The sequence below is a fragment of the Odocoileus virginianus genome, chromosome 16, assembly GCF_023699985.2.
Source record: "Odocoileus virginianus isolate 20LAN1187 ecotype Illinois chromosome 16, Ovbor_1.2, whole genome shotgun sequence".
In the NCBI taxonomy this organism is placed as follows: Eukaryota; Metazoa; Chordata; class Mammalia; order Artiodactyla; family Cervidae; genus Odocoileus; species Odocoileus virginianus.
The window spans coordinates 19849671-19863640 of NC_069689.1; the positions used below are offsets into that span (position 1 = coordinate 19849671).

A 13970-nucleotide genomic window follows, 5' to 3' on the forward strand; every position below is an offset into this window, starting at 1 on the left:
GAAACAATGGAAACAGTGACAGACTTTATTCTGGGGGGCTCCAAAATCACTGCAGATGGTGACTGCAGCCATGAAATTAAAAAGACGTTATGATCAACCTAGACAGCATATTAAAAAGCAGAGACACTACTTTGCTAACAAAGGTCTGTCTAGTCAAAGCTATGGTTTTTCCAGTAGTCATGTATGGATGTGAGAGTTGGACCATAAAGACAGCTGAGCGCTGAAGAATTGATACTTTTGAACTATGGTGTTGGAGAAGACTCTTGAGAGTCCCTTGGACTGCCAGGAGATCCAACCAGTCAATCCTAAAGGAGATCAGTCCTGAATATTCATTGAAAGGACTGATGCTGAAGCTGAAGCTTCAATACTTTGGCCACCTGATGGGAAGAACTGACTCATTAGAAAAGTCCCTGATGCTGGGAAAGATTGAAGGCAGGAGGAGAAGGAGATGACAGAGGATGAGATGGTTGGATGGCATCACCGACTCAATGGACATGAGTTTGAGTAAACTCCAGGAGCTGGCGATAGACCGGCATGCTGCAATCCTTGGGATGGCAAAGAGTTGGACACAACCGAGCGGCTGAACTGAACTGAAACTTCTGTCCATCTCCATTCACCCAAATCCATTCATTGGAATATGTGATCTGTTATCCGTAAATTCCCCCATACTACTGATCTTTTCTCTGAATGGTCTCCTCAGTTGCTGTAAAGAGTAATCTGGCCAATCCCAGTTATCATTCTTTTCCCTGCAGCCATCTCGTGTGGCACATGTTTGAGTCTCAAGGGTCATTGTCCTTATTCCTTAAAGGCTGCTTCTTAATAATTAACTCCTGTCTTCTCCTTGAAAGCGTTCAGTCCCTTTGAATTCAGATTTTACTCCCTCTAACTCTTCTTGACTGCCAGTCTATGACAACCTTCCCATCACTCACTTTCATTGATGAGTTTAGCATCTGGACCCCTGCCTTTCTCTCCACCTTATTTTTGTTACTATTTTTGGTGATTTCATCACCCATATGGACCAATGCTTTCAAGGCCTGCTCTTCCCCAGTGATCTTTCCCCCATCTTACTTCTGTGGCCATTTTCTTGACCTTGCTCTCTCTGATATTGTTATTGCCTCCAAAATCTCCACTATAATCATCTCGTGCTTTGCCCACTACCTTCTATACTTTCAGCCTACCTTAGTATTCACAGTCTGACATTTCTTGGATTTCTTGGAGACATCAATATGTTTTCTCTGCCACTTTTTTTCACTACTCAACATCCTTACTTTTTCACCATAATTTTAGTTGTCTCTCTTTATAAACACTTCTGTAACTTCTTTGTCCTCCTCTTTCTTCCTTGCCTGCGTAATCCCAACTGTCATTAAAACCACCTCTACTCCATTGGCAGAGCAGAATATTACAAGACAAAAGTTGCACACCAGTCTGTCTTTAAATTTCCACATGATTGCAAGTCTCAAGTGGGTACTCAGAATGACCCAGAAATCCCACCTCTCTTCCTTGGGATGTTTATTTTCCCATTCTGCAGAGTGACCTGGTCATACCTCTTCCCACTCCTCAAATGCTGTGCCTCATCTCCTTTCCTTCTCTGCTCTCAGCTGTGCCTTTATTACTTGACGTAGAAGGTCAAAACTGATCACAAGACATTCCATCATTGCTCTGCACTCACCTGCCACATTACCTGCCTCAGTACTTGCGTGCTTTGCCTTCTTGCCTGTTGCATTGTTGAGAAATGTCTCTACTGTGCTGAAGGCTGCTCATCACCCCTTGTGTCCTGCATCCCATTCTCTCCAATCACCTGGAGAACCTTGCTCCTGCATCTGTCCTGCAGTTCTCACCTTTCTCTCATACATCATCACTCTGTCCCTCCTCACTGGATTAGATGCATCAGTATACAAACATACCCTAATATCCTTCATCTTAGTCAAAATCTTCATTTATCTCACTTTACCACAATCCCTCATCCCTCTGTTCCCCTTCAAACAAAATGATTGGAAGAATTTATTGTAGATGGCATTACATTTTCCACCTTCCTATTTTATCTTCATTCCCCTGCAAATAAGGTTGTTTCTACCATTGTTCTGAAACAATTCATTCTAAGGTCACCCATGATCTCCGTGTTGCCAATTCCAACAGTCAATTCTTTATCCTCATTTTACTCTCCCTCCCAGCAGAATTTGACACAGTTAACTGCTTTACTTCTCAACAGAACACTATTCTTTTGGCTTCCTTATACCACCTATAGTTACATTTATCTTGCCTCATTGGTCAATCCTTAGTTTTCTAAACCAGCTCATTTGTTATGACCCCTAACATGTCAATGAAATAAGGCTTTGTCCTCAACTCTACCAGATCCTCTCCGAGAAATGTAATCTTGTCCTTTGATAATAATGCCACTGTCAGGCTGATGATCCCTGAATTTGTATTTCTGGTGCTGACCACTTTCTTGAGACCATACTCCCACACTTAATTGTCTGTTTTCCACTTCCTGTTGGTATCTAATGAGCATCATTGATATAACAAACTAAGCCAAAACTCTTGATTCATCTCCCTTTAAAATCTGTTCCTCTCTAGTACTTTTCATCCTAATGTATACCCAATTACTCAAATATAAAATTTAGCATAGACTCTTGACTATTCTTACTCTGATGACATTCCAGGATGAAGCCACATCCAGTGTCTGTCCTCAACACTACCACTTCTCTCCTTTGGTAAAATCTTAGGCCAAGATTACAATGGTTTTCCATGAGACTAATTCACAGCTTCTTAAGTCGTCTCCCTGTTTCTAACCCTAGTACAACCCACCATCCAAACAGTCACCACAGTGATCTCAAGTGTAAAACAAATCACACTACTTTCTGGCTTCAAACATTCCAGTGGCTTCCCTTTGCCCATTAGAATACAATCCAAAATCATTGCAATGGTCTACATCAGCTTCTGTAACCCTGAGATACAATTATGGACAGTTTGTCACAGAGAATAACCTGTAACTTAATTTCAGTCTAAAATATCAACCAGAATAAGCTTTTATTTTACTACTTACCTCTCTATTAAATATTTCTAGACTTTGCCAGAGTCTGGTCATGTGATAGGCTTAGCTTTTGCCTTAGAAAAGCAAAGCTTGTCTTTAGCTTTCCTCTTTCTGGAAAAGTGGATGATGATAGCATTTTCTTCTATATCTTTCCCTACACAGAAAAGATCTAGGAGTTAAAACATACACTTCACAATCTGAGTGATCCTGCATTCATCTTTTAGAAACAAAGCATATGCATTAGATTATTAACTCTCTTCAGGCTCCCTCTACCACTCGCATAGTTACACGCGTGTTGACTAGACTTCATATTAATGTTCCACATTTAAAACACAAAAGACGCTGAACTTTCCTATTATGGCCAAGGAAAGGTAAGATCAAGGAACAAAGTGGTTTCGGTATTTGCAACATGTTCAGTCTCTTTTTAATAAGTTCTCAAAGTTTGAATAAAGTAAAGTGTTAGTTGCTCAGTCATGTCTGACTCTTTGCGACCCTGTGGCCTGCAGCCCACCCTGCTCCTCTGCCCATGGAATTCTCCAGGCAAGAATACTAGTGAAAGTGATAGTCACTGACTCTGCAACCCCATGGGCTGTATAGTCCATGGAATTCTCCAGGCCAGAATACTGGAGTGGGTAGCTTTTCCCTTTTCTCTAAGGGAAAGAATACTAGAGTAGGTAGCCATTCCCTTCCCGACCCAGTGACTGAACTGGGGTTTCCTGCATTACAGGCAGATTGTTTACCATCTGAGCCGCAAATAGATTCTCTTATTAACAATTTATTCTATTTCAAAAATCACAATAAAGCAAATCACTTTCAAAAAATAAAGTAAATCAAACACAATTTCTTCCCTCTTGGGTTTTGCATTTTAATCTTTTTCTTTGGAATTTTTGTATTGTTCACTATAATTGTATTCTTGAAATAGGAACATATTTTTGCTTAGAAGGATATTGTCAGGAAGGAAAAGTTCTTCCTGTATCCTCATAGGTTATGCCTGGGGCCTCCAAATTAACCAAGACATTAGCAGGAGAAAAGGCATGTACTTTTTATTAAAATTTATAATCATGGGAGTTCCCAGAAGAGAAATGAAACTCAAAGAACTAGTTAAACTTGGAGGCTTATATACCATCTTAACAAAGGAAAGGAGTCTAGACCTCAAGGGACAAGAAATTATGAAGTGATGAGGAAATTTGTGAGTGGACTAATGGAAGATAAGACAGTGAAGTCTGTTTATGCAGACTCATTTTGGAATCATCTCCCTGTCTCTGGTGAGCTTGCTCTCTTCTCTTCCTGGTTTTATGGGTTTCCCTCATAGTTCAGTTGGTAAAGAATCTGCCTGCAATGCAGGAGACCCTGGTTTGATCCCTGGGTTGGGAAGATCCGCTGGAGAAGGGATAGGCTACCCACTCCAGTTCTCTTGGGCTTCCCTGGTAGCTCAGCTGGTAAAGAATCCACCTGCAGTGTGGGAGACCTGGGTTCAATCCCTGTGTTGGGAAGATCCCCTGAAGAAGAATACTACCCACTCCAGTATTCTGCCTTGGAGAATTGCATGGATTGTATATTCCAAGGTGTCATCAAGAGTCGGACACTACTGAGTGACTTTCACTTTCACTTCCTGATATAGGTGAAGTGGTTAGAAAATGCCCTGCTTTTTAGCAGGAAAAGGGAGGCAGAGAACTCTTCCTGCATCTCTTGATTCTTAGCTGCCTCCAGCTCAAAACCGTGATGCCAAAGTGGCATATTTTACGGATGACATATTCTGATCTCCTTCAATATAAAACAAAATTCTTAATAATTTGATGGTGGCTAAACTCCTGTGGTATAACCCAAGTTACTTTTTCTTTCCAATGCTTGGGGAAGTGACACTCAAATTTCACTTTGGAGGGTTGGGGCAAGGGTGGAGCATAGGCTAGAAGGTGGGGCAGATGCAGGCTCTCCTTCCTAAAACCTAGCACCTTAGGAGTCAGTTACTCGCTTTGCAGTTATTTTACCTTAATTTCCCTTTTTTCTCATGGTAGGTGTTTACATAGGCCTCAGCTTTTCTGGATTTTGGGATTATGATGATACCCAATGGTACAACCTGACAGATATGATCTATTCCCAAGTTGGAGAAGGTAATTCCTCTAACAGTGACTTCATCTTCAAATTTTCCTTTGCATCAACATTTGATGAATATTTATAAAATGTCTTTGCTTAGGGAGAAACAACAAATAACACACAAAGGGATTCCCATAAGGATAACAGCTGATCTATCAATAGAAACCCTTCAGGCCAGAAGGGAATGGCAGGACATACTTAAAGTAATGAAAGAGAATAACCTACAACCTAGATTACTCTACCCAGCAAGGATCTCATTCAGATATGAAGGAGAACTCAAAAGCTTTACAGACAAGCAAAAGCTGAGAGAATTCACCACCACCAAACCAGCTCTTCAACAAATACTAAAGGATCTTCTCTAGACAGGAAACGCAGAAAGGTGGTATAAAAGTGAACCCCAAACAACAAAATAAATGGCAACGGGACCATACCTATCAATAATTACCTTAAATGTAAATGGGTTGAATGCCCCAACCAAAAGACAAAGGCTGGCTGAATGGATACAAAAGCAAGACCCCTATATATGCTGTCTACAAGAGACCCACCTCAAAGCAAGGGACACATACAGACTAAAAGTGAAGGGCTGGAAAAAAATATTCCACGCAAACGGAGACCAAAAGAAAGCAGGAGTCGCAATACTCATATCAGATAAAATAGACTTTCAAATTAAGTCTGTGAAAAGAGACAAAGATGGACACTACATAATGATCAAAGGATCAATCCAAGAAGAAGATATAACAATTATAAATATATATGCACCCAACATAGGAGCACCGCAATATGTAAGGCAAATGCTAACGAGTATGAAAGAGGAAATTAATAGTAACACAATAATAGTAGGAGACTTTAATACCCCACTCACAACTATGGATAGATCAACTAAACAGAAAATGAACAAGGAAACACAAACTTTAACGGACACAATGGACCAGCTAGACCTAATTGACATCTATAGGACGTTTCACCCCAAAACAATCAACTTCACCTTTTTCTCAAGTGCACACGGAACCTTCTCCAGAATAGATCACATCCTGGGCCATAAATCTAGTCTTGGTAAATTCAAAAAGGCTGAAATCATTCCAGTCATCTTTTCTGACCACAGTGCAGTAAGATTAGATCTCAATTACAGGAAAAAAATTATTAAAAATTCAAACATATGGAGGCTAAACAACACGCTTCTGAATAACCAACAAATCATAGAAGAAATCAAAAAAGAAATCAAAATATGCATAGAAATGAATGAAAATGATAACACAACAACCCAAAACCTATGGGACACTGTAAAAGCAGTGCTAAGGGGAAGATTCATAGCATTACAGGCCTACCTCAAGAAAGAAGAAAAAAGTCAAATAAATAACCTAACTCTACACCTAAAGCAACTAGAGGAAGAAGAAATGAAGAACCCCAGGGTTAGTAGAAGGAAAGAAATCTTAAAAATTAGGGCAGAAATAAATGCAAAAGAAACTAAAGAGACCATAGCAAAAATTAACAAAGCTAAAAGCTGGTTTTTTGAAAAAATTAACAAAATTGACAAACCATTAGCAAGACTCATTAAGAAACAAAGGGAGAAGAACCAAATTAACAAAATTAGAAATGAAAATGGAGAGATCACAACAGACAACACTGAAATACAAAGGATCATAAGAGACTACTACCAGCAGCTCTATGCCAATAAAATGGACAACTTGGAAGAAATGGACAAGTTCTTAGAGAAGTATAACTTTCCAAAACTGAACCAGGAAGAAATAGAAGATCTTAACAAAACGATCACAAGCAAGGAAATCGAAACTGTAATCAGAAATCTTCCAGCAAACAAAAGCCCAGGACCAGATGGCTTCACAGCTGAATTCTACCAAAAATTTAGAGAAGAGCTAACACCTATCTTACTCAAACTCTTCCAGAAAATTGCAGAAGAAGGTAGACTTCCAAACTCATTCTATGAGGCCACCATCACCCTAATTCCAAAACCAGACAAAGATGCCACAAAAAAAGAAAACTACAGGCCAATATCGCTGATGAACATAGATGCAAAAATCCTTAACAAAATTCTAGCAAACAGAATCCAACAACATATTAAAAAAATCATTCATCATGACCAAGTGGGCTTTATCCCAGGAATGCAAGGATTCTTTAATATCCGCAAATCAATCAATGTAATACACCACATTAACAAATTGAAAGATAAAAACCATATGATTATCTCAATAGATGCAGAAAAAGCCTTTGACAAAATTCAACATCCATTTATGATTAAAACTCTCCAGAAAGCAGGAATAGAAGGAACATACCTCAACATAATAAAAGCTATATATGACAAACCCACAGCAAGCATCACCCTCAATGGTGAGAAATTGAAAGCATTTCCCCTGAAATCAGGAACAAGACAAGGGTGCCCACTCTCACCACTACTATTCAACATAGTTTTGGAAGTTTTGGCCACAGCAATCAGGGCAGAAAAAGAAGTAAAAGGAATCCAGATAGGAAAAGAAGAAGTGAAACTCTCGCTGTTTGCAGATGACATGATCCTCTACATAGAAAACCCTAAAGACTCTACCAGAAAATTACTAGAGCTAATCAACGAATACAGTCAAGTTGCAGGATATAAAATTAACACACAGAAATCTCTTGCATTCCTATACACTAACAATGAGAAAACAGAAAGAGAAATTAAGGAAACAATACCATTCACCATTGCAACAAAAAGAATAAAATACTTAGGAGTATATCTACCTAAAGAAACAAAAGACCTATACATAGAAAACTATAAAACACTGATGAAAGAAATCAAAGAGGACACAAATAGATGGAGAAATATACCATGTTCATGGATTGGAAGAATCAATATTGTCAAAATGGCTATACTACCCAAAGTAATCTATAGATTCAATGCAATCCCTATCAAACTACCAACAGTATTTTTCACAGAACTAGAACAAATAATTTCACAATTTGTATGGAAATACAAAAAACCTCGAATAGCCAAAGTAATCCTGAGAAAGAAGAATGGAACTGGAGGAATCAATCTGCCTGACTTCAGACTCTACTACAAAGCCACAGTCATCAAGACAGTATGGTACTGGCACAAAGACAGAAATATAGATCAATGGAACAGAATAGAAAGCCCAGAGATAAGTCCACGAACCTATGGTCACCTTATCTTCGACAAAGGAGGCAAGGATATACAGTGGAAAAAAGATAACCTCTTTAACAAGTGGTGCTGGGAAAACTGGTCAACCACCTGTAAAAGAATGAAACTAGAACACTTTCTAACACCATACACAAAAATAAACTCAAAATGGATTAAAGATCTAAATGTAAGACCAGAAACTATCAAACTCCTAGAGGAGAACATAGGCAAAACACTCTCCGACATAAATCACAGCAGGATCCTCTATGACCCACATCCCAGAATTTCAGAAATAAAAGCAAAAATAAACAAATGGGACCTAATGAAACTTAAAAGCTTTTGCACAACAAAGGAAACTATAAGCAAGGTGAAAAGACAGCCCTCAGATTGGGAGAAAATAATAGCAAATGAAGCAACAGACAAAGGATTAATCTCAAAAATATACAAGCAACTCCTCCAGCTCAACTCCAGAAAAATAAATGACCCAATCAAAAAATGGGCCAAAGAACTCAACAGACATTTCTCCAAGGAAGACATACAGATGGCTAACAAACACATGAAAAGATGCTCAACATCACTCATTATCAGAGAAATGCAAATCAAAACCACAATGAGGTACCATTATACGCCAGTCAGGATGGCTGCTATCCAAAAGTCTACAAGCAATAAATGCTGGAGAGGGTGTGGAGAAAAGGGAACCCTCTTACACTGTTGGTGGGAATGCAAATTAGTACAGCCACTATGGAAAACAGTGTGGAGATTTCTTAAAAAGCTGGAAATAGAACTGCCATATGACCCAGCAATCCCACTTCTGGGCATACACACCAAGGAAACCAGATCTGAAAGAGCCACATGCACCCCAATGTTCATCGCAGCACTGTTTATAATAGCCAGGACATGGAAGCAATCCAGATGCCCATCAGCAGACGAATGGATGAGGAAGCTGTGGTACATATACACCATGGAATATTACTCAGCCATTAAAAAGAATTCATTTGAATCACTTCTAATGAGATGGATGAAACTGGAGCCCATTATACAGAGCGAAGTAAGCCAGAAAGATAAAGACCATTACAGTATACTAACACATATATATGGACTTTAGAAAGATGGTAACGATAACCCTATATGCAAAACAGAAAAAGAGACTCAGATGTATGGAACAGACTTGTGGACTCTGGGAGAAGGCGAGGGTGGGATGTTTCAGGAGAACAGCATTGAAACATGTGTATTATCTAGGGTGAAACGGATAACCAGCTCAGGTTGGGTACATGAGACAAGTGCTCAGGCCTGGTACACTGGGAAGACCCAGAGGGATCGGGTGGAGAGGGAGGTGGGAGGGGGGACTGGGATGGGGAATACATGTAAATCCATGGCTAATTCATATCAATGTATAACAAAAACTACTGTAATGATGTAAAGTAATTAGCCTCCAACTAATAAAAATTAAAAAAAAAAAAAATGTCTTTGCTTTGCTGAAAACTTCACTTTTCCCTTATCTTTTAACCCATTATATGATTTCTTCCTTTAGAACACAAACAGCTCTCAGTGGTGGATATGGTTTTAACAAATCATTTTTTAGTTATCCTTACCTCTTTGGGTCTTTTTATAAGTGGAGATCTTCGTTATCCATCATCCTCTGTCTTAATGGTAGGTGAATTGCTCTGTAACTAGAAGTTAACCTTAAATATCTTATGTGATATAAAGTAGAAATATTGGATACTTGAGTTATGAGTGGTATATCTTAAAATTGAAATATAAAAGCATAATATCATGACTTTTTCCTTTGCCTTATAGTATTGAATATATCATTTGGAAATGGTGCTAGTTTTGTTGCTATACAAATTTATGGGAAGTTTCACATACATACATGTAGAAAACATATGTGGTGTAATTTAAACTGCTATGTTTTATCATGCCTTCTAATTGCAAACAAAAATTTAAATTCCTTCTTTTCTTTCTTCTAGCTTTCAAGGGTAGACTTTTGCGGTTTCGAAAGGGTAAGAAACTTTCAATTTCCAAGGGTTTATTAGAAGATATGCATTTCCTTGGTGACCTAAGAGATGAAGTGCAAGACAAGAATTCATAATATAGATGATACCTGACACTGCAATATTATTTACAGTTTGAACTTAAAAATGTGTTTCCACTAACCATTAAGCAATGGTCTCTTGTTCTGTTTCAAAGGAGGAAATGCACTCTTTGTTTTAGAGGCAGCCCTTACCCCTTCTTTATATGTTCTGTCCAGGATTGCTGTGGCTGTTCAATGTGTTCTGCACAAGAGCACCCAGTTGAAAAGATGGGCAGTCCAGTGATTCGGCAGTCCTGTGGTTAAGACTTCACCTTCCAATTCAGCGGACATGGGTTCAATCCATGGTTGGGGAGCTAAGATCCCACATGCCTCAGGGCCAAAAAAACAAAATATAGGACAGAAACAGTATTGTGACAGATTTATTTATTTTTTTTTTTAATTTTTATTAGTTGGAGGCTAATTACTTTACATCATTACAGTAGTTTTTGTTATACATTGATATGAATTAGCCATGGATTTACATGTACTCCCCATCCCAGTCCCCCCTCCCACCTCCCTCTCCACCCGATCCCTCTGGGTCTTCCCAGTGCACCAGGCCCGAGCTGTGACAGATTTAATAAAGACTTTTTAAAAAATGGTCCACATAAAAAAAAAATCTTTAAAAAAAAAAAGTAAAGAAAAGATAGTGAGAGATGAAATCTGGCTTAACACTTGACTCCTCAGTCTGCCTGCTCCTGACCCTCATGTGAGTCTGTGTCTACCGAAAGAAAGGGGCACTCCTTCTAATATGATACAAGCAACCACATAAACTCTAATTCTGACTTTTCGGGGTGTGATTTTTTCCCATCAGTTATCTCCCCTCTCTGTTATGAGGTCAGATTTTGAGATTCAACTAAGTCATTGCCTCATTGCCATCAACATATAAGCACAGCAAAATTATGAGTATTTGTAGCCTTTTGCCATGTCCCCTCCCATACAGGCCTGAGGGCACAGATGCACATGGGCACACACACGCACACTCACTCACACTGACTAAAGGAAAGAGGCTCTTACTTCTCAGGAAAGAAAAGGAACTGACTTCTTGCTTCACTGATTCCAAGAAACGTGAAGTTGAGAACTGGGAAGGTCCGACAGGCAAAACTGATTTCCATTACAAAGAGCAAGGAGACCTGTCAAGGACAGAATTCCAAACTGAGAAAAACTCTATCACTCAAGAGTGAAGGTGAAGAAAAGAAATTTTCACAGATGAGGCATCAGGAGAGTTTATCATCCAGAGATTCCCATGAAGAAGTGGGATGCCAGAAATAATGATGGAACTAGAAATGTGAACTCTAAGGGAGGCAGGAAACTTATCTGTGCTTTTCACCAGACCTGAGCCACCCTTCTGTGGTTTTATAGCTGCATGTATTCCATTGTGTGAACTTAACCAGACTTTACTTAACCAGTCTCCTATAAGTGGATACTTGAGTCGTTTTTCTAGTCTTTTGCTTTTATATTACAAACAATGCTTCCATTAATAATTTGTATCCAGAAAGTTTGTACATATCCAGCTATATCAGTACAATACATTCTTGGAACTTGGATGGATACATCAAGGAGTAAATGCTTATACAATATTAAAAGACAATCACAAGTTGCCCTTCATATATGTTTTTACTATTTACAAGGATATTAAAATAAATCCTCTTGAGCTGAAATATTTCAGCAAAAACTCAGGGACTTCTGGTAATGACGAGAGAGAGAATTACAAGCGTTCCAAAGATAATGAGGTCATGCAGCAGGGCAAAATGCAGGGGAAAGTGAACTTATTCTTAAAGGTATAGGGATTTACCTTTAGGAAAGGCCTCTTCTATAATGATTGAAGAAAGGACAGTAAGAATGGGATGTGTGCGGCTATCCAGCCAAGAATTTGAAGGAGTTAATACTTAGTGACTTATTCATGCCCTTATTCATCCATTCAACAAGTTTGTTGAGCCAGGCTTGTTTAGACAAAGACATACAAGATAAAGTCCTGACTCTCCTGTATTTGTCCATTCTCCTGAAGCAGCTAGACCATGAACAAGTACACAAACATATGCAGACTGTGGAGAGTAAAAGGGGCTTATTCAAATTAAAGCAGGAAAGAGAAACAGAGAGTGAAGAGAAGATAATATTGTATTTTAAGCCAGGTGATTATAGCAGGCCTCTCCAAGGAGGTGAAATTGAAGCAGAAATTCAAATGATTTAAAGGAATGATTTTGCCAAAATACGTCTAGACAGTGGTGCAAAGGCCCTCAATTGGGAACTTGACATGTGGCAAAATCTCTCTGCCAAAATCTGGTTAGTGGAAATAGCAGGCATCTGGGGTCACTTCTTTAAGGATAAAATCCAAGCTCTTGAGAGACATAGAGAGTCCTTCATGGTCATACCCTCTCATGCCTTCCTCAGCCTTTGTTGTGCCTGCTCCTCACCTCAAGCAGCCCTTTCCAGGCACAGCAAACACGCCCTGAAATGAGCCATCATTTCTTACACTTTGAATCAGTTGAACAAGATGTTTCATCTCCTTAGGGTGCATTCCCTCCCCTTCCCTTTCATTTCACTCAGAGCAAGGATCCCCAACCTTTTTGGCACCAGGGACCGGTTTCACGGAAGACAATTTTTCCACAGACCAGAGTGAGGGAGGATGGTTTTGGAATGATTCAAGCATATTACATTTATTGTGCAATTTATTTCTATTGTTATTACATTAACTCCACCACAGATCATCAAGCATTAGATCCTGGAGGTTAGGGACCCATGACTCAGAGAGTTCCTACCGCTTCTTCAATAACCCCTCTGTGACTACCAAGGGTGCCTTTCCTGTACAGTCTCAATGCTATCACCACTAATGGCTATCATTTATCACCCTATTTTGTCTGTTGAGCCCTCTGACTTGCCTCACCAGATTTTAGGTTTCATGTCAAGAACTACCTTATTTACTGGTGTATGCTAATAAGTTAGCACCCTGTCTTGCACATAGGTCATCTCAAATAAATATTTGCAGAATCCATGAGTGAATAAATGAAGACAGACAGGAGTCCAGTCTTGTAGGAAGTTAGTAGCCATGCAGCATGGAACTTTGGACAGTCATATACCTTTCTGGCCTCAATTTCTTCATTTTAAAATGTTCATAACAAAAGGAAAAAAAAATAATAAAATGTTCATAACATTATCTACCCCTTAGAGTTGAAGTGATTAAATAACATTATATTAAAACTTGGCCTGGTTCATGAATCAAAGTAGATACTTAAACAAGCAAACAAAAACTATATTTTCTCTCCAAACACATAGTCAGAACATTTTGAAAGCAAATGACAGAAACCAACTAAATCTGATTTTAGCAAAGGAGATGCAGTTGTTGGCTCATGTGAGCAGGGAGTTCAAGGAATGAAGAATCTGGCTTTCAGACATGACTGGATTTTGTGCCTAACAAGTGTCCGTCAAACTCTGTCTTCTCAGCATTTGAGTCTGCTTTCCTCTACATTAACTTCATTCTCAGTGGATTTGTTCCAATTGTCAGTAAGAACGGCCACCAAGTTTACGTGCAAGCAATTTAGCAATCCCTGCAGGAATCAAATATCTCTTTTCTGGTAGTTCCAAGTCTCAGGGCTGACTCATTAACCTGACTTGGATCGTGTGTTCATTCCTGACCCGTCTTTGTGACTCTA

At 39.1% G+C, this 13970-nt stretch overlaps 1 protein-coding gene and 1 long non-coding RNA gene across 4 annotated transcripts in view; one reads left to right on the plus strand and one right to left on the minus strand.

Annotated features, from left to right (window-relative positions):
• Nucleotides 1-7814, minus strand: part of LOC139038709 (uncharacterized) — a 448893-nt gene extending 441079 nt beyond the window's left edge. The window contains exon 1 of the long non-coding RNA XR_011491792.1: nucleotides 7666-7814. This is a non-coding gene — a long non-coding RNA (uncharacterized lncRNA). The remainder of the gene's footprint in view (nucleotides 1-7665) is intronic.
• CATSPERB (cation channel sperm associated auxiliary subunit beta) overlaps nucleotides 1-13970 on the plus strand; it is a 120183-nt gene that overhangs the window by 37993 nt on the left and 68220 nt on the right. For all 3 annotated transcript variants that reach the window (XM_020875990.2, XM_020875992.2, XM_070477946.1), the window contains 3 exons: nucleotides 5047-5142; nucleotides 9784-9902; nucleotides 10220-10252. In XM_020875990.2, coding sequence (XP_020731649.2) covers nucleotides 5047-5142; nucleotides 9784-9902; nucleotides 10220-10252 — 248 coding nt within the window. The remainder of the gene's footprint in view (nucleotides 1-5046; nucleotides 5143-9783; nucleotides 9903-10219; nucleotides 10253-13970) is intronic.